The sequence below is a fragment of the Orcinus orca genome, chromosome 8, assembly GCF_937001465.1.
Source record: "Orcinus orca chromosome 8, mOrcOrc1.1, whole genome shotgun sequence".
NCBI lineage: Eukaryota > Metazoa > Chordata > Mammalia > Artiodactyla > Delphinidae > Orcinus > Orcinus orca.
The window spans coordinates 69,740,214-69,764,716 of NC_064566.1; the positions used below are offsets into that span (position 1 = coordinate 69,740,214).

A 24,503-nucleotide genomic window follows, 5' to 3' on the forward strand; every position below is an offset into this window, starting at 1 on the left:
CTACCTGAAAGTCGTTCAGAAGTAGCTCTCCCCCAACACCCGCTTCCCGCAGACACCCACTGCTGGCTCCCAGACCGAGGCTCCCACGGGGAAAGCAGGAGGCTAAGCACAGACACCTGAGACCTAGTCAGACGCAGGGCTCACCACCACTGACCCCGCGCCTCCCAGTCCCGCAGTGCTTCTGGAAGAGTCCAGCGTTCCCTCTTCCGCACCGGCTTGGTCTAACCCGCTCGATAGCCCTTTAGGGCCCGTTGCTCTTTGAAGCGTTTGCACCTCCTTTTAACCTGATTCCGCCACGTATAAATGTTGGGGGTGAGGCGTAAAAGGGGGCCATCCTGTCCACTGGGTAACAGGTCGCTTTCAGAAATGATTTCAAAAATCCCGGGTGCCAGGAAGTGGAGAGAATGAGGTTGGGAGAGGCGCGAGGATTTGACGAGGTACCGCTCGCCGGGAAGTTCCCTTTGCTGGGGGTGGATCCCAGTGTCGCGGGATGCTGCCGCGCCCACCCGCCCCGCGTCGCCTCAGCTTCCGGAAACTCCAAGTCGCCAGGGCGCAGCGGCAGAGCCGCGGCGAGGCTAGCGCTTTGTTCCGCGGTTGAGTCTCGCGCCCTCGGGCGCGCGCATCCCGGGGACCTGCGGGTGCGGCTCTGCCCCAGGCCCGCGGCGGAGGAGCAGGCGCGATCCCGTGCGCCCGAAGCAATCCCGGGACCCGCCAGGCCAGGCCCCCAGAGAAGACAGCTGCGGCGCTTCGAGACACAAAGACCAGTGGGATGTGGAAGCAAACGGGGAGCCGGCAAAGGGAAAGCGAAAGCCGCGGGCCCAGTCAGTAACCGGGTGAAGGCACCGCGCCGCCCTCCCGACGCCGGCGGTACCCGGGCCTGCCCTTGCGAGCCTTCCTGGCCCAGCCCCGTGCGCCGCAGCCATGGCCATTGCTCACCTGGCCACCGAGTACGTCTTCTCAGACTTTTTGCTGAAGGAGCCCTCGGAGCCCAAGTTCAAGGGGCTCCGGCTGGAGCTGGCCGTGGACAAGATGGTCACGTGCATCGCCGTGGGGTTGCCGCTGCTGCTCATCTCGCTGGCCTTCGCACAGGAAATCTCGATAGGTAAGGCCCGGGGACAGCGGCACCGGGGCGGGCTGGGCCGGCGTTATCAGAGGTGCCCGGGTCTCTGGCGAGAAGTGATTTAACCGCGCGTCCCTGGCGGTGCCCGCCGTTGTCATGGGCGTGAACGTTGGGAAGGAAGGTAGCCCGAGTTGATGGGCCGAAGCATTCTTTGTTCGCGTGCTCCCTTACCCGCCCCCCCCTTGCTGTGGACCCTTCTCGCATCCCTGCTACCCATTTCTGTTCCCTGCTGCCCACTGATCCCGGCTCTGGCTTAGTGTTCAAGTCCCACTCTTAAGACCGGCGCCGTTGTCACCAGATTTGCCTCTCTTTTCCCTCCCACACATTTCTGCGGTCACCCCAAATTTGTATCAGAGAAGCTCCCGAGTGGCTAATCGGAGGACGTGAAGAAAAGTAGCCCATGAAAAGTGCTTTCTCCCTTATCTTACATTTAGTTGATGTGTACTGAGACTTTAGCTCTGCAGGGTTGTGAGTGATGGGAAATAACTGCTCTTGGCCAGTATTAGAAGGGATACCCAAATCCTCTACCTGGACGGCCTTATTTTGAATGTGAGATGAACGAGCCCCTTCTTGTAAACTCTCCTTTATCCTAATAACAGTTCTGTGAGATTCAGAGAGTCTGGTGGTTTGGTCAGGATCATGGGGCTAATAAGCCGCTGGTCTTCCTCATCATCTCTTCTGACTTTGAGCGCAGGAGAGAGTGTCTGTGAGTCAAGAGGAAGGCCGTGTATGAGGCTAGACACAGCTCTGTGGGGAAGCAGGCCGGTGGGGCTGGACAATGGGGAAAGCTTATGTGAAAGATTGGGCTGGCCCTGAGCCCCTGCCTGTGGGTGGGATTTGGATAAGCAGAGGTGAGACCTTTGCCAAGATTTGGGGATGTCAAAGAATAGTACTTGTTCCTGGAAGGAGAGAAACAGTGAGGAGTGTCCTAACTGAGGCAGGAGGATTAGTCAGGATTCCTAGAATATGAGAGTGAATAAGGGCCTGGGTTAGTGAGAACAGAGGAGTACAGACTTGATGGTTTAAAAAGTGCAAAGTTGGGCTTCCTTGGTGGCGCAGTGGTTGAGAGTCCGCCTGCCGATGCAGGGGACACGGGTTCGTGCCCCGGTTCGGGAAGATCCCACATGCCGCGGAGCGGCTAGGCCCGTGAGCCATTGGCTGCTGAGCCTGTGCGTCCGGAGCCTGTGCTCCGCAACGGGAGAGGCCACAACAGTGAGAGGCCCGCGTACCGCAAAATAAATAAATAAAAAGTACAAAGTTATGATTTGAGCAGAGGCTGGACTAGTTGAAAACAGCCCTTAATAAGTAATAACCTGAGGGTACATGGAGGGTCTGTGAAAGAGGGGACTTGGAGCTAGGGAGGATGCCATAAAGATGAGGCATCAGTTGAGGTCTTGTGCGAGGGTGGGTGCCAAGACTAGAAGGGAAAGGATGGGAAATTTCCAAGATCAAGGAGTAATAATCCACCCTTGGGCCCCTAGCTTTTCATCGGCCACAAAGGGCCGAGACTGATCAGAGGTATCAGAAAGGCTGCAGGCCTGGGTGATTGGAGAATGATATTGATGGAAATGGTGAAGTTGAAGGAAGAGTTGGTTAGAAAAAGGTTACAGTGAGCTTGATTTTGTGATCCACACCACTAAGTTGTTCAACTTGGCAGGAAGCCACCAAATTCATTTTGGAAGGTAGTCTTCAGTTTTCCTTGTCATTGGGCAGGCATAGATATAGTCAAGGCTTTCCCTCCGCCTTCCAGATGGCCGGGAGTTGAGGCTTCCGGTTGGAAGGAAAACCACCAAGTAGCATGGGTCCTGGAGATAATCCTTCCCTTCAGCAAATGTTTCTTGAGTACCAGCTGTGGGCTGGACCCAGTGCTGGGCACTGAGGGCCCAGGAGTCAGGGAGACATGGACCCTGTCACGGAGGAGCAGCCATCTGATGCCAGGAGGGAGGACTGGTTACCATTCATGATGAACCCCGTTCAGTTGCCCCACTTGACTTATAAGCATAGGTTGTATTGCAAGTACCTCAAATTTCCTTTTGCAGTCATTTCCTTTCGCAGTATTTTTATGGCAAGGAAGAATCTGTGTTTGAAATGTTGAAAGGCTCAGTGGAAGGTGGATGAGTGTCATTCCATGTGGCTCCATGAACACATGAATGTCGCCATATGGCAGGTGCAGGAGACCAGAGTTCTGTGCCACAGAAGGACCTTCATTTCTACCACACCTGTCCCCAGATGCCTCTAGAGGTGCAGCCCCTTTCCCCTGGAGGTGTATCTATATCGAGAGAGAGTTAGTGAGTTAGTTTAGGAAATAGCTGAGTGACAACTCTGTGTAGAATACAAGCATAATTAGACTACATGGCCTTCAGACTCTGAAATTCTAGGAGTATTTATCTAAATTGTTGAAGAAACTAATTCCCTAAGCTTGCTACTTTTCAACAGACCAGACTCTGAATGGGATGCTTATTCTTGGGGTCTTTTGATGGGTCAGCAGTACCCTTGGCCTAGGGCTACTCAGGACCTGGGACCGAGATGTCCTCCCTCAGGGACTGCTTTGACTCTCTGGTGCCCTAGCCTGGTATCTTAGGAGACGCTGGGAGAGCAGAGCTCCTATCTCCCACCAGGATGCTTCATGCCCGGTGCCAGGGTGGCTGGACCAGATGAGCAGCAGGGGCAGCCACTGGACCCCTGGGGAAGGGTGTCTGGTCCGCCCAGGGAGCCTTCTCTCCCTGCTGCCCTCCCAGCAGGCAGCTGTAGTTCTGGACAGAGGGACTTGGTCCCTTAGGGTTAGCTCTGCTCTGCTGCTGTCGTTACAGGGCAGGCGCTGGGCCAGCCCCAGTGAGCCAGGGGACAGAGAGAGCTGCAGCTGCTTCCAATGCTGTCAGTTCCCAGTTCCCCTCTTGTTTCCTCCGAGTCAGCAGCCAGGTGGCTTAAGTCATCTGCTCTGTCGTGGCTGCTGTAGGCACATCTTGGGAGATGTGTTCAGGCTGTCCTTCAGCATGTACCAGGTGGCAAAGCTGATTCTTCTCTTCAGGAGTGTCTATAAGAATGGGCTAATACTTAGGGTCTCAGGGCAAAGGTCCCAAAACAGCACATCCTCAGCTCACGTTTAAAGGCAAAGCACCAAGGGAGCCTCCTGGTCCCTTTCCAGAAAGATACCTGCTATCCAGAGAGGCTACTGATACATACATGTTTTTCTTTGTTAATTTTTTTTTTTGGTACTTTATTGTACAGATAGTACCTAAATACCTTCTCATGGTAAAGGATTCATAAACCTCCTTCACTATGTGTACAGGTGAACACCGTGGACACTGGACAGACATAAAATCCTCTTTCTCTGCATTAATATAACGTATACACATTTGTTTTTAACCAAACTGAGTCACATCATAGTGGTTTGCATTTTCCTGCTTAGTATGGAAAGCACACTGTGTGGAAAGGTGTGGGAAGCCGCCTGTGTCAGTACAGAGGTGTCACCTCACTGGTTTTTGTTGTTGTTGTTGTTTTTGCGGTACGCGGGCCTCTCACTGTTGTGGCCTCTCCCGTTGCGGAGCACAGGCTCCGGACGCGCAGGCCCAGCGGCCATGGCTCACGGGCCCAGCCGCACCGCGGCATGTGGGATCCTCCCGGACCGGGGCACGAACCCGCGTCCCCTGCATCGGCAGGCGGACTCTCAACCACTGCGCCACCAGGGAAGCCCTACCATGGTGCTTTGTATGGGGCAGATAGTTTATAAAAGTTTATCGGGAGCCATTGCTGGGAGCTCTGCGGGCACACCCGATACCTCCCCGTTGTTCTGGGATGTTGGAGCTGATTTGGGAAGGCCCCAAGCTGGCTGCATTCAGCGGTTCTGCTCTGGGGCTCCACGGTCTCGTGGAAGCCCGGCCTGGAGCAGTGGACTGTCAGGAAGGCTGTGCCTGGCAGGGGTGGGCCGGGTCCATGCGGAAGCCTGGTCCAGGGTAGACCCCAGCAGCCGGCTCTCATCGCCTGGCACAGCAGGAAGCCCTGTCCGCTGAGGGCCTGGGAGAAGCTGCAGCTCTGGAAGGGCCTGGCCGGGGCCCTGCAGGTGACCAGCCAGAGGGGTTGGTGTCCAGAGGGAAATGTTGCCTCTCCCCTCTGCACTTAGGCAGTTGCTTCTAATGCCTTCCTTCCCCTGCTGTCCTTAGGAGCGATGTTAATAGCTGCTGCGTGTATGTGCACACACACGCGTACGTTTTCATTAAGACTTTACTTTTTTAGAGCAGTTTTAGTTTCACAGCAAAATTGAGGGGAAGGTACAGAGATTTGCCATATACTCCCTGCTCCCACACATGCACAGCCTTCTCTGTTATCAACATTCCCCACCAGAGTCGTACATTCTGTGGGTTTGGAAAAGTGTATAATTATCCATCATTATGGTATCATATGGAGTATTTTCACTGCCCTCAAAATCCTCTGTGCTCTACCTATTCAACCCTCACCTGTATAACCCTTGGCAACCACTGGCTTTTTTACAGTCTCTATAGTTTTGCCTTTTCTGCAATTTCATACAGTTGGAATCATGCAGTACGTAGCCTTTTCAGAGTGGCTTCTTTCACTTAGTAACATGCATTTAAGATTCCTCCATGTCTTTTCGTGGCTTGGTAGCTGTTTCTTTTTAACACTGAATAATATTCCATTGTCTGGATGTACCACAGTTTATTTTTCCATTCACCTACTAAAGGACGTCTTTGGTTGCTTCCAAGTTTTGGCAGTTACGACCAAAGCTGTAATAAACATCCATGGGCAGGTTTTTGTGTGGACATGAGTTTTCAGGTCCTTTGGGTAAATACCAAGGAGCACATTTGCTGTAAAAGTACGTTCAGTTTTGTAAGAAGCTACCAAACTGTCTTCCAAAGTGGCTGTACTACTTTGCAGTCTGACCAGCAGTTAATGAAAGTTCCTGTTGCTCCACATCCTTGCCAGCACTTGGTGTTGTCCGTGTTCCAGATTTTGGCCCTTCTAATAGGTGTGTACTGGTATCTTGTTGTTCCATGTGCTTATTTTCTATCTGCATACCTTCTTGGGTGAGGTGTCTGTTAAGATCTTTGGCCCATGTTTTGAGTTGTTTGCTTCCTATTGTTGAGTTTTAAGAATTTTTTGTATATGTATTTTTTATTTGAGGTATAGTTGATTTACAATGTCGTGTTAGTTTCTGGTGCACAGCAAAGTGATTCAGCGATATATATATTCTTTTTCAGATTCTTTTCCATTATAATTTACTACAAGATATTGAATATACAGGAGGACCTTGTTGTTTATCTATTATATATATAGTAGTTTGTATGTGCTAATCCCAAACTCCTAATTCATCCTCCCCCCCACCCCACCATGCTCCCCTTTGGTAACCATAAGTTTGTTTTCTCTGTATATGAGTCTGTTTCTGTTTTATAGATAAGTTCATTTGTATCATTTTTTTAGATTCCACATGTAAGTGATATTATATGAAATTTGTCTTGCTCTGTCTGACTTACTTCACTTAGTATGGTAATCTCTAGGTCCATCCATGTTGCTACAAATGACATTATTTCATTCTTTTCTATGGCTGAGTAATATTTTATTATGTATATATACACCACATCTTCTATATCCAAGGAATTCTTTGTATATATTTAATAACAGTCCTTTATCACATGAAGCCACCATATATTGACGCTGCCTGTGTGCTAGGTCCTTCTAGCATGATATTTTTCCCAGCAGAAATTCTTCAAAACAGGTGTATATTTTAATTCTGGGGAGACTGTGGAATATTGGTTAAGATGTGAGTCTGGAGACAGACTGCCTGGGTTCCAATCCTGGTGCATCACACATACACTGTGACACATTGGGCAAGTTCCATAATTTCTCTGTGCCCCAGTTTCCTCATCAATAAATGGGGTCATAGTAAAACCTATCTCACAGGGTGGTGAGAATTAAATGCATTAACACACATGAGCCCTAGAACCATATCTGGGACATAGTAACCTTACAGTAAAGGTTAGCTGCTAAACACGCCCCAGTACTGTATGACTCTGACAGATGAGGAACTGAGGCCAATAGAGGCCAGATAACGTGCTCAAGGGCACACAGAGCAGAGCGGGACTGTAGCTTTGATTCTGAAGCCTGAATTCTCGGGCACTGCTGTGTCCTCTGCCCTCTCCCTGTCCTGTGCATGAGGAGGAGTGCACTGAAAGCAGAACGAGCTTGTACCCAGCACAGAAGCTACTAGTTTGTTCTGAGTCTCGGCCCTACTGCCACGCGATCATCCTCCCCACTCTCGGGACCATCTTCCCCACTCCTGGCTTTCTTGCTGGGGAGGGTGCCTTCTCTGTTAGAATCATGGCCAGCACTGCAGCCTCAGCAGGGCATCAGGACCATGGGTGCATGAATTACAGCCCTAAGGATATTAAAACACAGTCCCTCCACCCATCCTGCCACACCTCCTTGCCATTATCATAGCATCAAGTCTAGACTTTGCAGCATGTCATCCCAGGACGTCCTTTATCTGATTCCCAGCTGGACTCTGTTCCAGGCACAGTGCTGTGCTCCCCTTCGTAATATGCGGTGAACTTTAAAGACTCCGAGCCTTTCTCCTGCTCTTTCCCAGCCTGGGTTTTCTCCTCTCCTCCCTTCAAGTATGAAAGTCTGCCATGACTCAGCCATTACCTTACGCAATTTTTTTGTTTGTTATCGTTAGTGGTTCATATTCTTGGCCTCCTCCTGCACTGCAAGCTCTTGGAGGACAGGGACCACGCTTTCTTTGTCTTTGAATCCCCCGTGGTATCATGCCCAATAAATGCTTCTTGGGTGGAGTGCAACGCCATCGAGGCCTGCATACCTTCGGGAGAACAGCTGTGCTCTGTTGTACCATAAGAGAAACAGAAGGAACAGCCCTTGGGGAGAGCAAGGTCCTTGGCTTTTTTTGGTACGCTGCTGGCACAAAAGCTCTGTGACATTAAATACCAAATTTAGACACTCAAGGCCTGCTACAACGCAATAGGATTTCTTTATTGCAGGAACTACAAGATCTAGCTCTTAAAAGGCAACTTTGAGGGAGAGGTGATACAAAAGGACTTAACAAAGTTGGGTCTGGTTTCAGGCTGGGGCCCCGTTAAATCTCAAATCCCGATTATCCAAGGCCTGCTTTCACAATGCATATGTTCAAGATTTATAGAAGATAAGACAAACAGGTAAACCAGTAAGAATGGTGAAATTCAAATAATTATAAGTGCACTGAAGAAAATAATACAGGATGTGACAAAGGAACCGTATACCTTTGTATCTCCAGAGCTTACCATGGTGCGCCCGCTGCATAGAAATAAAAACAGCTACCATTTATTGAGTTCTTACTATCTGCTTGCACTGTGGTAGATATTTCATTAATCTTTATAGGAATTCTATGAGGTTTTGCAAACAAGAAATATTAGGTTCAGAGAGGTTAAGTAACTTACTAGCAAGTAAAAGAGAAAACTTAATAACTCTTGGATATAACGGGATCTTAAAGCAATATTCAGGAAATAAAGATTCTAGAACCTCTTCTTATAGATGTACCTAATTTTTTCCCTTTAGGCTAAAATCCCTTCCCCACTCCTAACTGGACTTCCATGTTGTTTCACACAAATTAGGCCTCTGGCCCTTTCCTGCTCTGCTTGTGTTACTGGCTGGCCTTGCTGTCCACAGCGCCTGTCCTTCTCCACTCCGCTCCCCCTCCACCTTCTCTTTCCCCTGGTCACTTGTTCTCAGGGTGTCATCATATTGGGGAAAGAGGAGGGCCACACACTTGGGATTGTATTGAACCTACACCAAGTATTAGCTGTCTGCCTCTGGAAGTTGCTTAACCCCTCTGAGCCTCTGTTTCCACATCTGACAGATGACACTAAACGATAACTAGTTCACAGTTCTTTTATTCGATTGAGTGAGAGCATCTAGTTCCTATCTACTCGTAGTATTTAGTAAATGACATCTGTCCTTGGTGATTCTGTGATGGAAAGTAGCTTATGTGTGATTAGCGTATAGGGAATACCAGTATCATGTGTGAGTCACATTGGTTCCTATACGTTTTTTCAGCATGTGAGTGATTTGTGCCACCAAAGAAGGTCTGGATGAAGCAAGCTTCAGAGGAATATGGCACACATGATGCCCATTAACCCCACGCTCTTCCTCTTGGCTGCACGTTGGTCAAATGCCCTGTTCTGGAGGTGCTGTCAGGCGGTTCTGTCTGGTCTTTGTGTGTTTCACTTTTTTACTTGGGTGCATAACTCAGCAGCCTTTCTTACACACCCTCCATCACACTACTGTGTTTTTTGTTCTTTTGCGGTACGCGGGCCTCTCACTGTTGTGGCCTCTCCCGTTGCGGAGCACAGGCTCCGGACGCGCAGGCTCAGCGGCCATGGCTCACGGGATCTTCCCGGACCGGGGCACGAACCCGTGTCCCCTGCATCGGCAGGCGGACTCTCAACCACTGCGCCACCAGGGAAGCCCACACTACTGTGTTTTTAATCAGGATTGTTGCTGTTTGATTAGTGCTCAAGGTACAAAATCTGCAGAGACTTGGAGTGATCTGCCTCAATCCTATATACTCCATAGCTCTGTTATTTTAGTGATTTTGCAGAATACTACTTTTTTTTTAAATACACAAATTGTATTATAGCAGAGATGTTTGTATTAATTTCCCTTTTTACCTTTCATCTACCTTTTGTGTTAATCTTCATTTTATAGAAGCAAAACCTTTGCCCTGGACCAGGCTAGGACCTAGAGGTGATGGAAGAGACTTCAGGCACACGTGTGCTGTGACTATTTCTTCATACTCTCTCTCATCTGGACTATTTTTTTTTTATTTGTGTTATCGTTATTTTTATTTTTATTAAATTAATTCTTATTAGAGTATAGTTGATTTACAATGTTGTGTTAGTTTCTGCTATACAGCAAAGTGACTCAGCTATGCATATACACATATACACTCTTTTTTAGATGCTATTCCCATATAGGTCATTACAGAGTATTGAGTAGAGTTCCCTGTACTATACAGTAGGTTCTTATTAGTTATCTATTTGATATATAGATTCTGTTCCCATATAGGTCATTACAGAGTACTGAGTAGAGTTCCCTGTACTATACAGTAGGTTCTTATTAGTTATCTGTTTGATATATAGTAGTGTGTATATGTCAGTCCCAATCTCCCAATTTATCCCTCCCCCCCTTCCCCCTTGGTAACCATAAATTTGCTTTCTACATCTTTGACTCTACTTCTGTTTTATAAATGTTTTTAGATTCCACATGTAAGCGGTATCATATTTGTCTTTCTCTGTCTGACTTACTTCACTCAGTATGACAATCTCTAGGTCCATCCATGTCGCTGCAAATGGCATTATTTCATTCTTTTTTATGTCACTTGGACTATTGCAATAGATTCCTGACTGGTCTCTACTTCGGTTCTTGACCCTGAATGGCCAGTTTTTGACATAGCATCCAGAGTGAACCTTTTAAAATGAATACCAGAAGATGTCTTTGCTTTAAAAATTCTGAAATTATTATTATTATTTATTTATATTTTTGGCTGCATTGGGTCTTCGTTGCTGCGTGCGGGCTTTCTCTAGTTACAGCAGGGGGTGCTACTCTTCGTTGTGGTGCGCAGGCTTCTCCTTGCGGTAGCTTCTCTTGTTGTGGAGCACAGGCTCTAGGTGCGCAGGCTTTAGTAGTTGCAGCACACGGGGCCCAGAGCGTGGAGCTTCAGTAGTTGAGGCGTGCGGGCTCAGTAGTCCTGGTGCACGGGCTTAGTTGCTCTGCAGCATGTGGGATCTTCCCGGACCAGAGATCGAACCTGTGTCCCCTGCATTGGCAGGCAGATTCCTAACGACTGTGCCACCAAGGAAGTCCCTAAAAGTTCTGAAATTATTTTGTGTGGATTTTTAGGATTGAGCCAATGAGTAACTATGTTGATGTATTTGGGAGCTAAGTGTCTAAATGAAAGAAGGATACAAACATGGAATGAGGGAAGACAAGGAAGATCCCAGCGGTGTTGGATTGGAATTAGAAGTCTCATCATAAACTCACACACGCACACAGACACACACAAATAGATTTCCTATCTGTGTCTGTTGAAAGGGCCTGGGAGCAATGACATCTCAGTAGCAGTGAGCACAGCTAGCATCCAAATCTTCGTTTTAAAATTTTATTACCGGGACTTCCCTGGTGGCGCAGTGGTTAAGAATCCGCCTGCCAATGCAAGGGACACGGGACACGGGACACGGGTTCGAGCCCTGGTCCGGGAAGATCCCACATGCTGCGGAGCAACTAAGCCCATGCACCACAACTACTGAGCCTGCGCTCTAGAGCCTATGAGCCACAACTACTGAGCCTGCGTGCTGCAACTACTGAAGCTGGCGAGCCTAGAGCCCGTGCTCCGCAACAAGAGAAGCCACCGCATGAGAAGCCTGCACAGTGCAACGAAGAGTAGCCCCCCACTTGCCACAACTAGAGAAAGCCCGCGCGCAACAACGAGGACCCAGTGCAGCCAAAAATTAAATAAATAAATTTATTAATTTTTTTTTTTTTTTTTATTACCGACTAAAGGAACTGAAGGTTCGTTGGAGAAATGGCCAATTGTAGGGCTGGGGCAGGGAAAGTACAAGATAAGCCCAGAACATTTTGTGGCAGGAAGTATGGAAGTGCTCAAAACCAAAGGGAACATATTAGGTACAGGAGCTAGTTTGAAACAATTTAAGCATCAAAATAAATAAAAGTAACGGATTATAAAATATTGAAAAACAAAAGACTACCTGAGTCCATGTTTATGCTAAAAAAGAAAAAAATGTTGGGAAGGTGAAGTTCCTTTTTGTAGTAAAATGCCAGCTAATAAATGTAGAGGGAAGAATAAAGTTGGAAAATCTTCACTTTGCAACCACAGTTGAAGTATTTGATTCACCACTGGATGAAAGCTTGTTGGGGAACAGAATACTTACAGTCTAGGAGGGTCATCTCCCCATAGACCACTTATTTCTCAAGGGAAAAAGCCACTTTTACAGCAGAGCCCTGGCAGAAGGCACCTTAACCAAGTGACCATCATAGGTGACATTACCTGTCATGGGGGAAACTGTTGTCAGGCGCCTCCGGGGGTGTCCTGTGGATGACCAACAACCCTTCCCTTATTGGGATCCCTGCCAATAATGCAGAACCTAGATCAGAGCATGGAGAAACAATGAACAAACACAAATGAAGGGGTGTCGCACAAAACAGAGGGCCAGTGCTCTTCACACGTTAGGGTCTTGAATGACAGAGAAGGGCTGTGGAACCCTCCCAGGATAAAGCAACTAGAGAGATATGACATCTGAATGCACTGTGTGTGGTGCGGGATTGGATCCTGAGTAGTGGGGAAAAAAAAATTGCCGTAAAGCATAGTTCGGGACGTAAAGCATAGTTCGGGAAATCTGAATATAGATAGCAGTAGTGTTTTCGTTTTTTTGTTGCTGCTTTTAATTTGGTAATTGGACTGGGTTATGTAAGAGAATATCTTATTTTAGAAGATACACACTTTGAGAGGAAAGGGTCATAACCTCTGCAAGTGGTTCAGAAAAAAGGTATATATTATACATACATGTGTATAAAAGGAGGGTGTGTGGCAGAATGTTGACAATGTGGTATTTCATTGTAATATTATTTTTTATGGTGATGCTGTATTTTATATGTTTACAAATTTTATTTATTTTTTCCAGTTTTATTGAGCTGTAATTGACACATAACATTGCATAAGTTTACGGTGTGCAACATAATGAATTGATATATGTACCTATTGTGAAATGATCACCACAGTAAATTTCATTAATATCATCACCTCAAATAGTTATATTTTTTTTCTTATGATGAGAACTTTAAAGATCTACTTGCTTAGCTTTCAAATATACCATACGGTATGGTTAACTATAGGCACTGTGCTGACGTTACATCCCAGAATTTATATATCTTATAACTGGAAGTTTTTACCTTTTGGCCACCTTTACCCATTTCCCTCACCCCACCATGCCTGGCCTCTGTCAACTACCAATCTGTTTTCTGTCTCAGTGAGTTCAGTTCTATTAGATAAAACATATAAATAAGATCAGAAGTATTTGTCTTTCTCTGTCTAATTTATTTCACTAAACATAATGCCCTCAAGGTCCATCCATGTTGACACAAATTGCAGGATTTCCTTCTTTTTTATAGCTGAATATCGCTGTAATATTCTTGTAACTTTTCTATAGGTCTGAAAATAATTCAAAATAAAATGTTTAATTTTAAAGAAGAGATGAGATAAACAAAGCAAAATGTCAATATGGTTTTAAACCCCTAGGTATCTGTTATATTATTTTCTGTAATTTTCTGTATGTTTGAACTAGTTAATCTCAGATGATCAAAATTTAAAAAGAAATAATATTTAAATACATTGAGTACTTTTTTTTGCATCTTTACTAGAACATTAAGTTCTCATATCTTTTTTCCCTGGTACCCGGGTCATTGAAACTTTATTCACTGGACAGTTGTCAGATTCTACATTGGATTAATACAAGTTCTTCTTTTGTGTGGTCTAGACGTTCTGGATGTACTAAGGGACTGGATTCTCCACCTTAGGAAAGCGACACTTCAGACTGCTGCTTAGTTGTCTAGTCTGTTCTTCTGGGTATAGTGCTGGCCTCGTGGTTCCTTCAAGCAGCGGTCTCTGTCTAGCTCCCTTTTCACTTCCGCTCTTGCCCTTAGCAGGCTGTGTAATATTATATTGTTTACGCCATCATTCTTGACTGAATTAAAGGAGCCCTGCAGTTTCCATCGGAGGCTCGCCACCTTAACTGTATGTTCCCTTGGCTTTCTGCCCTGTAGTCACAAATCCTGGACCATGTGGTCCGGACTGTTATTCCTCTCCATACGTGAGAGCACTGTGCACTGATGGGCCTTTGTCTAAAGCAGAAAACTATTAATGCAGAAATGCCAAACAGTTTATTGTTTGGGATGGGTAGTGAAGTATCTGGGGACTTCTTGGGACTCATTTAGAAGATAACACTAGATTATGCCCATTTTATCAAGGAGCAGATATTAGCTCTGGTTGGCTTGTCTTTAAAAGCCAGGCTTAGCTGTGGGGAAAAGGAGAACTGGTGAATCAACTTGGTTTAAAGGAAAAGAAAACTATCATTCCAATTCAGTTTTTTCAGTTTGGGCTACAGAGAGTACTTATATATTTTCACACTGGTTTAAAACACCTGTGCCGTGGGGTCAGTTCCCGCAAAGCAAAAGTGAAGGCAAGAATGGACCATTTGGAACTTTATTTATTTGCTTGTGTTTGAAGCTAGAGGTTGGTTTGAAGTCGCCTGGAGAGGTGAAAGGGGAGGAATTTGTTTCTGTTTTAGAGAGAGAAGTAGTCCTGAGATGCTTGGAATTTTACTCTATTTTATCAGGGTTGGGCTCTCTGAGTATATGGCAAGAAGCGATCCTTTGGAACAGACTTCATTTGGTCTTATGTTGGTGTCGAAGGTGCTTGAAACAGATTCAGGCCTGTTTCATCCTTATGCGTTCTTGTTACTATTTCATGTTTATTTTTGAGCGCTGACCACTACCCATCTCTTTCTCTACCACACAATCAGGGTCCCCTTCTATGTGATTATTCCCATTGAACTTGAGAGTTTATAATACAGTTGTTTTCAGTTTTTTTGGCAACCTTAAAATATAGCAAGAACTTTCAAATTCAGTGCTTCATAGGTTGTATTATGACCTACCTGGATCCCCTGGGTATGTGTATATATATGTGTGAATGGTGTGTGTATGTGTATCATTTACGTTAAAGTGAAATAGAACTGAGTTTTAGTTTTGCAAAATAAAAACATTTTGCAAACTTTTAAAATATTCTATCGATAGTAATGACTGCTGTGTTCCCTTTCTGCCTCCCAGAAACAGCAAGCCCAGGGCTTACTGTTTTGTTCAAAGAAACTTTCCTGTCTCCCTCCTTCTCTTTCGACCTTCTCTGACCCAACTTTCTTCAATAACCTGTGCTTCTTGCCTCCTCTTCCTCGTGTTTGGAAGGTAAAGATGGAAACCTGGGTTGATACCCCATCTCTATAACGCACTAGTCACGAAATCCTCACTTTCCCCATTTTAAAATGGGGTCAGAGTACACAGCAAGGGGTGGTTCCCTTTTCTTGCTTCTGCTGCCCCTTCACTCTCTTCACTGTGCTGGTTACCAGGTTAGAATCTCTTCCGTTTGAAAATTCCTCTAATGTCCTCCCAGGCAGTTAACTAGATCTTTCTATTGGTGTGTTGTTAAACTTGTGATTTTGGTGAGTTGCATTAACTTCTCAGGAAGCCTGATTCCTGCGCTACCCTCACAGTTGCATGTAGCATTTAAATGCAGAAGCAACGCAGATAACCTATTCCCACACAACACCCGGGGAGGGAGGATGCATATGTTTGTCAGAAGATGCTAGGGGCTGGCTCAGAACTCACAGCCCTTCAGATGTGGGCCCTCCTAACCAACTGGGTGATAATAATGAGAAGAATGAAAAGAAAGCTTATCAAAAAAAGAGGGACAGCAAAACGAGGCCAAAGCCCCTCTGGATGGGTTGGACCAGGAGCAGAGAGCCTTGCACTAGCCTTGCACTAGCTAGTGTTGGTGCCACGGAGAAGCTGCTGGGCTGGCCCACCTCCCTGGCTCCCGTCCTGTCTCCCCTCAGGCTGTGTTACCCTCTGGTTCTCCACCAGCTGCGTCTGTGGTACAGGAACAGGTTTTAGCTGGGCTGACACTTAGGAGAAGGGGTGACCCGCGCCCTAGGCTCCAGACCGGGGCCCGGAGAGTGGGTGGAGGGACGTCTGTGATGTGGGTCACTTGTTAGCAGATGTTGCAGCTGCTGCCATGGAGCCCCCGGAGCACATGTTTCCTGCCCATCTTTCATTCTATCCGGCCAGACACATATGGAAAGCCCACAGCTCGGTCTGCACTCTCAGCTGGACAGAAGTGGTGGTATTGTTCTTGGTGTAAAGCCAAAACTTATTTCTTGGTTTCTGTACAGTTGTGAAAGGCAATGCAGATCTCACTTAAAGCTACTCCCTAGAAAGAAATGAGTGCCCTCATTCAGCCAACATGCGGCAGAGCGGAGTGGAAAGGGCATGGGACCAGGCTGGAGGATCACTGTGGATTAGGGACTCTGTTTCCTCAGCTGGGATAGTGGTATCTGACAGGGAGCGCTTGACTGTTAGTTGAGATACTATTTATCATAGTACTTGGGAACGTTTAAAGCACTCAGACAGGTGTTATTTATTTGATACAGGGTGCTCTATGAAGTTGAGAGGGAGGGAAGGAGGGACGGAGGGAGAGAGAGAGAGAGAGAGAGAGAGAGAGAGTGTGTGTGTGTGTGTATGTTCACTCTGCTAGTCAAGAGTTGAGATATTACTAGAGGAGATAAGACGTGCATGTCTGTACAACATGGTTGAAGGTGATTCTCTGTCTCTGATGGCTTTAAAGGGCTCTGGGAGTTGAGTGGGGACAGTTTCATGCAGAGGGTGATATCTGAGCTGGGCTTTGAAGGATGGGCCATGGAGGTGGACATGGAGGGGCATTGACTTTAACAAGTATTGGAGAGAGGGCCCCCCGGGCAGAGGGACTGACGTGAGGAAAGGCACAAATTTAGGAGCAGATGGGGCCTGTGCAAGCCACAGCAATAATTGGGTTGGACTGGAGCATCGGTTTGGATTTGTCTTCTGGGTGGCGGGGAACCAATGAAAAAATGTTGAGTCAAGGGAGTGTCAAGATCAGAACTGAGCTTGAGGGTCAATGATCTGGCAACAGTTTAAAAAGGTGGACGAAGGAGACCAGAAGCTCTCCTTACTGGAAGGCTGCTAGGAAAATATATAAAACACCTGTTTGCCTCCCAAAATTATTGGTTTTTTCTTCCAGTGTTACTGAGGTATCATTAACAGACAGCACTGTATAAGTTAAAGGTGCACAGGGTAATGATTGGACTTACATGCATCCTGAAATGATCACCACAGTAAGTTTAGTGAACACCCATTGTCTCATACAGATACAAAATAAAAGGAAAAACAATTTTTCTTTGTGATGAGAACTCTTAGGATTTGCTCTCTTCACCACTTTCATATAGAACGTACAGCAGTGTTCATTCTATGTGTCATGTTGCACGTTACGTCCCTAACACTTATTTACCTTATAACCGGAAGTTTGTACATTTGACAGCCTTCATCCAGTTCCCCCGCCCCCCATCTTCCACCTCTGGTAACCACAAATCGGATCTCTTTTTCTCTGAGTTTGTTTGTTTGTGAAGTACAATCGACCTACAACACTGTGCTAGTCCCTGGTGCGCAACATGGTGATTTCGACATTTTTATCCATTACAAAATCATCACCCCCCAATATCATTTTGAAGAGTAAATGAGATAAAGGATGTGGAGTTAACATTTGGAGATGAATCACGATGGTCCAGGTCCCGAACATCCTAGCCGCATGGCTGCAGCTGAGCCTCCTGACATGTGCTTTTAGGCCAGGCTAGGCTGTCAGGCCCTGGGTGAAGGTGTAGGGCTGCACAGCCCAGCTCGGGCAGGTCCCGGCACCCTCCCGCTTGGACCTCCTGCAGGTCCCTCCCTTTACTCCTGCCCCTGCCTGGTTCTTGACTTCCTTTGTTTCCCGTTTCTGGCCTGGGAATATCCAATACCCGGGGCTTGATCTGCTCCTTTTCTCCGATTTGACCTTGACCCTTGCTAGGAAGCTCTGCCCATGCTGGTTAGTTGGAGTAACCGAGTGTTCAAACCACCCTGCTCCACCAGGCTCCTGGGACCTCCTCCAGCTCGGCCTTGTTGGAGTGACTGGTCCAGAGAGGAGCATTTTAAGAGACTGAGAGTTAGATACACATTCAAATTCTGATGCTACCACTGACTTCCTCGGGTGAGGGATCGCTGAATTACTGTGAGCTTCGGTTTCCTCCAGGGTAAAATGAAGATAAGACCCATCTATCTGTCTATTCCCTTCCCTCGATTTGGTTGTGAGGTTTAAATGAGGTAATGTAATGATTTAAAGGTGGCGTGGTGTCCTGTGAATATCGGTTGTCTTTTCTTCTCATCTTCCATTCCAGATGAAGAATGTTTACTTAGGAGCTCAACGTGTGCTCAACCTCTGTCTGTACTCTGTTAAATTTCCTTTCTTCTTCGTTTGCAAAAGCTTTGGTGTGAAAAAATTGAGTTATTTATGCTCCAGCAGTTTCCATCACTGCCCTGGGGGAGGCCCCTGACGTCCCAGGACAACTCGAAGCACTTTTCCTATGGAAAGAAGGTTACTGGATGCTGGCTACATGCACGAGGACTACAGGCCGGACGGGTTTCCATGAAATCCTAACAGCATTGTCCCTTTTCAGGAGAATGCGTTTGGACAGCAGCTTGCCAGAAACCATCCATCTATAACCTGGGGCCTGTGTGTCCTTCTTACAGTATCTGCTGTTTTATGCCCAGTAAGCCTTGGTGTCTGGACCTCATCAGAAGCATTTGACAGAGGAATACTGATGCAAGAGCAGAGTGAGGCTAGCCCCGGGGTCCTGTGCTATCCTGATTGCTCTATTTTTTATAAAACGTAGGAACTCAAGTTTAATGGGATAAGAGTTGGAAGGGACCTTAAATGTCTTTCCCACCCCCAACTCATATTTAAACCATTCCTGGTTGGCAAGAAGTTACCCTATTAGAGGATGCTTTCAGAAAGTGTGTGACTTTTCACAGTCATCTCCAAGGGCTCTATCTGAGAAGTCCCTTCTTGACGTCTGTGGGCATAAAGGCACCTGATGAAGAAGAGGGGGTGCTCAGAACCTGGCCTGTTGCACCCCCTTCACCACAAGAATCTACTCTCCAGACAACATACCCATCACTACCCTCTCCTGTCACAAGTATAAAGGCCGACCCCTCACCAGGGGAGGGCGACCCTTTGAGGCTTTTTATGTCCCTCATAAAGGGACCAGGGAAGTCCAGCTCAGTGTCTTCCTACTGTCCTGTCCTCTCTGCAGGGTGGGAGGGAGAATGGTGGGCACCCCCTCCCCCATCTTTGAAGCTGTAACAGAATCTGCTAGCCACTTGGTACAGAAGGATGTGCCGTGTGCAACTGCCGGGAACCAGGTACACTACTCAGAATCTAGACATTAACGTCATCCGCATTTGGAGATCCCTGGCTTTGTAAGTAAGTGACCTGAGGTCACCTGGCTGCGAGGGTCAGAGTTAGGTTTAGATGCAGCTAACGTCAGAGCCCAGGCACTTGGCACTCTCCCGCTGTGCAGGCTGTGGAAGAGAGTGTGTCAGCTGTCCCCCAGCAGCTGGTCCCTGTGCCTGGAAGGGACACATGTTCCTGTACCTGCTTGATGGGGCAGGGGAGTGGGGCTGGGCTCAGGGCTGTCAGGACAGGCTTAGCACCAGGCCCTCTGCCTACTGGCAAGGAGGGGAGACACGGCTTCAGCCCTGCACCCTGCAAGTCCTACTGGCCTGTTTTCCACGGTGGCCCATGTGAGTCGGGAGGCACTCAGGGGCATGAGGAATCTTCCAGGTAGTAACGGTAGCGTTTGCGGAGCGATGTAGTTCTCAGTTTGCAGAGGAGAAAACCGAGGTCCAGAGCTCCTTCCCAGAAGAGCAAGTTAACGGCAGAGCCTCGAGTGGGACCCAGCTGTCCTGGTTTCCCATCCTGCGCCCATCTCCCTGCCTGCAGGCTCGCAGTTTGGAGCATCTGCCTTCTGAATGGAAACCACTTGGACTGCAGTTTGGGCCTGTGCCTTCTTTTTTCTTAGAGGGGTTGGAAAACGGTCGATTTGCCGTCCAGTGGTGTATTACCAAATGTTCCATCAGCATTCTCGTCCTCAGGCTGGATGTCCTTTGTTTCTTTGCTCTAAAAAGGACTCCTTTTCTGGTTCAATTTTCTGCATGACTCTCCTCCTCGCTTCCTACTCCCCGCCCTATAACCCTCTCCTTTCTCTCAATCCTCACCCCAAATTAAACCAACTCAGCATGTTTCCTTTGCACTTTTCCTTTATGATGGTTTCACTTCTTTCGAGGGTCTTTCCCCACCTGAGCCCAAGCTGCTGTCATGACCAGTGTTGGCCAGAAAGCTCGCAAATATTCAGCTTTACTGCAGACTTGGGGGTTTGGTTTTGGTGCCGGCCTCGCTCCTGTAGTGGTGTTTGGTGACTTAGCAAACACCTGAAAGTCTGAGGCAGGGAGGGAGGGATTATGGGTGGGGCAGGAGGGGTCCAGACACCTGCACTTTCATTTACTTGGAACAATCTGTTCTTGCTTCTCAGGTACCCAAATAAGCTGCTTCTCCCCCAGTTCTTTCTCGTGGCGTCAGGCCTCCTTCGTGGACTCTTATTGCTGGGCAGCCGTCCAGCAGAAGGACTCCTTGCAGGGTGACTCTGGAAACCTTCCATTGTGTCTGCATAAGGTAACTGGGGACATTGCAAATCTCACCTGTTTGCTTTATAGACGTGGGAACTGAGGCCCAGAGAGGCTGCACCAGTCCAAAGCCACAGGGATGCATGTGGCCAACCAGGGCTGTAACTCAGATCGTAAAACTGTAGCACATTAAAATCAGAAGGAACCTCAGAGATTACTTGGTCCAGCACCTTCCTTGAGGAGATGGGAAACTGAGGCGCTCCTTGATTTTAGTTCCATAGTGGCCGGCACCTCATGTGTCTCGGTGGCCTTTCTACCCTTGATGCCCAGCGGTGTCTGAACCATACGAGGCTCTCAGTACATTTTTTATGCCTCAGTGAGCTTTGTTAGAGAACAGCAGAGTTGGGACTCAGAGCTTCGGCCAGCTCCTATTCCACCACACACAGGGTCTCTTGGAAAAAGTAAGGACCAACGTAGAGGTCAGCAGCTTCCAGCGCATGTGTTACTGCAGCATCGAGAAGCCCAGGGATGATTCCATCTGGGGGTATTGATCGCAGCACAGCTTTTGGAATACATGCCTTTGCTTTCTGATGGGTCCACATGCTGCAAGGAAGGGGAGCTGCTACCTGGGAGACACCAATGTCCTGCAGAGAAGAGGAGCAGGTCAGCAGCTCCGTGGTCGGGGGATTGTGGAGGCAGGGCTCACAAAGGCTGGGCCGTGTGGAACTCGGGCCAGATTTGGCAGGTTTGTGCAGCAGGACGTTCTCTGCGTAATGAGGCAGCTCCGCTGGGTCTTCTCCATACTTGTGAAAGTAGGACTTTGTTTCAGCCTGTCATTACTTTCAGCCACTGGTTCTTTTGTTCATCATGCAAATGAATAGAATGTTTGTGCATCTTCAGCGTCCACCAAGGAAAGCATGGAATGTTAGCTTTTTTATTTATTTATTTTTGGCTGCGTTGGGTCTTCGTTGCTGTGTGCAGGCTTTCTCTAGTCGTGGTGAGCGGGGGCTATTCTTTGTTGTGGCGCGTGGGCTTCTCATCGCAGTGGCTTCTCTTGTTGCAGAGCGGGCTCTAGGCATGCGGGCTTCAGTAGATGTGGCACATGGGCTCAGTAGTTGTGGCGCGTGGGCTTAGTTGCTCTGCGGCATGTGGGATCTTCCCAGACCAGGGCTCAAACCCGTGTCCCCTGCATGGGCAGGCGGATTCTTAACCACTGCGCCACCCAGGAAGTCCCGGTGTGTTAGCTTCTAAAAAGCCAAAGACTGATGTTTGTTTGACTCTCTCCTGCCTCGACCTGTTGCTGAACAGTCAGCATACTTCTTTTTTAAAAAGAACAGTTTAAGTCCTTTGCTGTGACTCAGGCTTGTTTCCCTCATGTTTATGTATTGCATGCCATTTGGCACAATGATGCCCTACACTGACTCCTTTCTTCTTTGGGGTTGGGCTTTTCTCTTTGACTTTCGGCCTTAGCGTCAGTTGGGTCCTCATCAACTTTGCATGACGTGGTAGCCCAGGCAGCGAGTAATAAGGATCTTCCGTATGAATGGGCACAGTTCTAGAAACTGAACATCTTTGTTTGCAAATCTAAATGCATGCTGTTGTAGTTTAAATCTGTTTGTTTTAATGGTCTTCTGAGAATGGAAAGTTGTAATCAGTGGCCGGGCTGGAGATTGACGGATCCACGGAAGAAGAATGTGTATTCTGGGATTGTCCAATGTAAGAGTTGACAGGGACGTTAGCGACTGCAAAACCTTTAGAGCAGGAAGAAATTCAAAGATTGTGATCCCCAAATGCATTTTACACGTGAGGATAAGGACACCTTGAGAGGTCACGCCCAGGAGTCACAGGACTAGTTGCTGGCTCTAAGATGAGAATCAGGTCTCTGGGCTCCCACTGCCCCTGCAGGATAGAGGGGAAGTCTTGTAGAGCAGCGCGGGTAGTCAAGCTTAAGTTTTCGATGTTAGTGAAAGACGAAGGAGCTCTCTTTCTGGTGATGGTAGTCTAGCTTGTTTTGGTGGAAGTTTGACTGAGGATCTGAGCAGAGTTCTTGCCAGATTCACAGGACTGGAGACAAAGATTGAATAGCCCAAGTCGGAAGGACCCTGGTCAACACCGTAGGCTTGAAAGGCCATCGCTGAGGAGTGAGGGGTGATCCAGAGTTCAGCCAGCCCTCATAGGGTCTAGAGTCTTGGTTCAGAGCATTTCAGTATCGATTGAATGAAGAAGATTTGGGATTGTCAGTGTCTCTAGTCCACCTGCCAGCCAGAAGCAGAAACAAGCCAGTCCTCCCTGGAGGAAGTAACTTCATCCAGAGCCTCAGATTCTGGCTCCGGTTTTTCACCTGTGATGTTCAGCACTCAATCAAAAATAACCAGAGCGCGAGAGAAAACCCAGAACTAGAAACAGACCCACAGGAGATCCAGATAAGGTAGGAGGATCTTACCTGGATACGTGTGACTTTCTTAGCCAGGCCAGATTCTGTAATCACAGCTGCCTTATTTTCACATTGATGCCTTTTCAAGTGGTGTGTGTATGTGAGAAAGTATACACATCGTTAAGATTCACCGTGTTAGCCATTTTTACGTGTGCAGTTCAGTGGCATTAAGTACGTTCACATTGTTGTGCAGCCATCGTCACCATCCATCTGAACCTTTTCGTCTTCCCAAACTGACATTCTGTACTCATTAAACACTAACTCCCGGTCTCCCCTTCCCCGACCCTGGCAACCACCACTCTGCTCTCTGTCTTTTTGAGTCTGCCTACTCTAGGTACCTCATATAAGTGGAATCAAATAATATTTGTTCGGTTGTGTCTGGCTTATTTCACTTAGCATAATGTTTTCAAGTTTCCCCCGTGTTGTAGCATGCGTCGGAATCCTCTTCCTTTTAAAGGCTGAATAATATTCCATTGTATGTATACGCCACATTTTGTTTAGCCATTCATCCATCAGTGGCTGCTTGAGTTGCTTCCACCTCCTGGCTTTTGTGAATAATGCTGCTGTGATCATGGGTGGATAGATATCTGTTCGAGTCCCTCCTTTCGGTTCTTTTGAGTACATGCCCAAATGTTGGGTTGTTGGATTCTTTTTCAAGTTTAGAAAGCCTTTCCTGTTGGTTTTCTTTTGGCCTCTCCACACTCAATGGACTCCTGAATCTTCAGCTGGCTGGGACCATCTCCTCCAGGCTCCTCATTTCACAGAGCGGATGCGGAGGACAACGGCAGGCGATTGTCCAAAGTCCCATGGCCAGACGGGTTGAGCACATGGCCTCTATCAGATTTCAGGTGTTTTTCACATGTGAAAAGGTACAGGTTTGATTTATGCGGCTTCAGAAATCTAGACTCTCACCTGTTAGTGAAAGTTACCAGTTGGTGAACTTTAGCTCGGCACCAGGAGGGTCTTCCCAGCAGAAGAGCTGTCCAGTGCGGGAGCCCACTGTTGACCCAGGAGGTCCTTAATGCAGGGTGGACGTGGAGATGTGTGTCGTCTTCCCATATCTTTACTCCTCACTCTGTCTGTGCTTCCGTCATGTAAAAACCCGCCTCCTTAGATTAGTTCTTCGTTCTCGACACCGAGCTACATCATCCCCACCCCCTCATTCATTCAGGACTTTGGTGAGAGTTCATTACCCTAGGGTGCGTCCTCCCAGATACACATCTGATGCACCATTCTCTGTCTCCAAGGACTTTCACCCCCTTGCCACTTGTCACCGTTCCGGCGGCTGCCTCGCTCTGTGTGCCTCATTACCTGGAGCTACGTTAGGACATCCCACTCCCTACTGCCACCTCCTGCCCTCCAAGGCCCTCCGCCACCCCCTTCAGAGCAGACAGAAGCTCGGACACGAGAACACCCTCAGCTCCCTGCCATCACACGTCCCTGCTGTCCCCATGCAGCACCAGCCTTCTCTGTCCTTTTGGTGAATGGATGAGGCCCCTTCTCCCGAGCGAAGCTGCTCTCCTGTGTGACCCACTGTGCTCTGGATCCCCCTCCCCACCTTTCCCCTCTGCATCC

The 24,503-nt window shown here is 47.6% G+C and overlaps 1 protein-coding gene across 1 annotated transcript in view; it reads left to right on the forward strand.

The window, feature by feature from the left end:
• Positions 1 to 347: 347 nt before the first annotated feature.
• The window catches only part of PANX1 (pannexin 1), a 43,443-nt gene continuing 19,287 nt past the window's right edge, over positions 348 to 24,503 (forward strand). The window contains exons 1-2 of the mRNA XM_004265468.3: positions 348 to 1,102; positions 20,404 to 20,543. Coding sequence (XP_004265516.1) covers positions 922 to 1,102; positions 20,404 to 20,543 — 321 coding nt within the window. The 5' untranslated portion in view covers positions 348 to 921. The remainder of the gene's footprint in view (positions 1,103 to 20,403; positions 20,544 to 24,503) is intronic.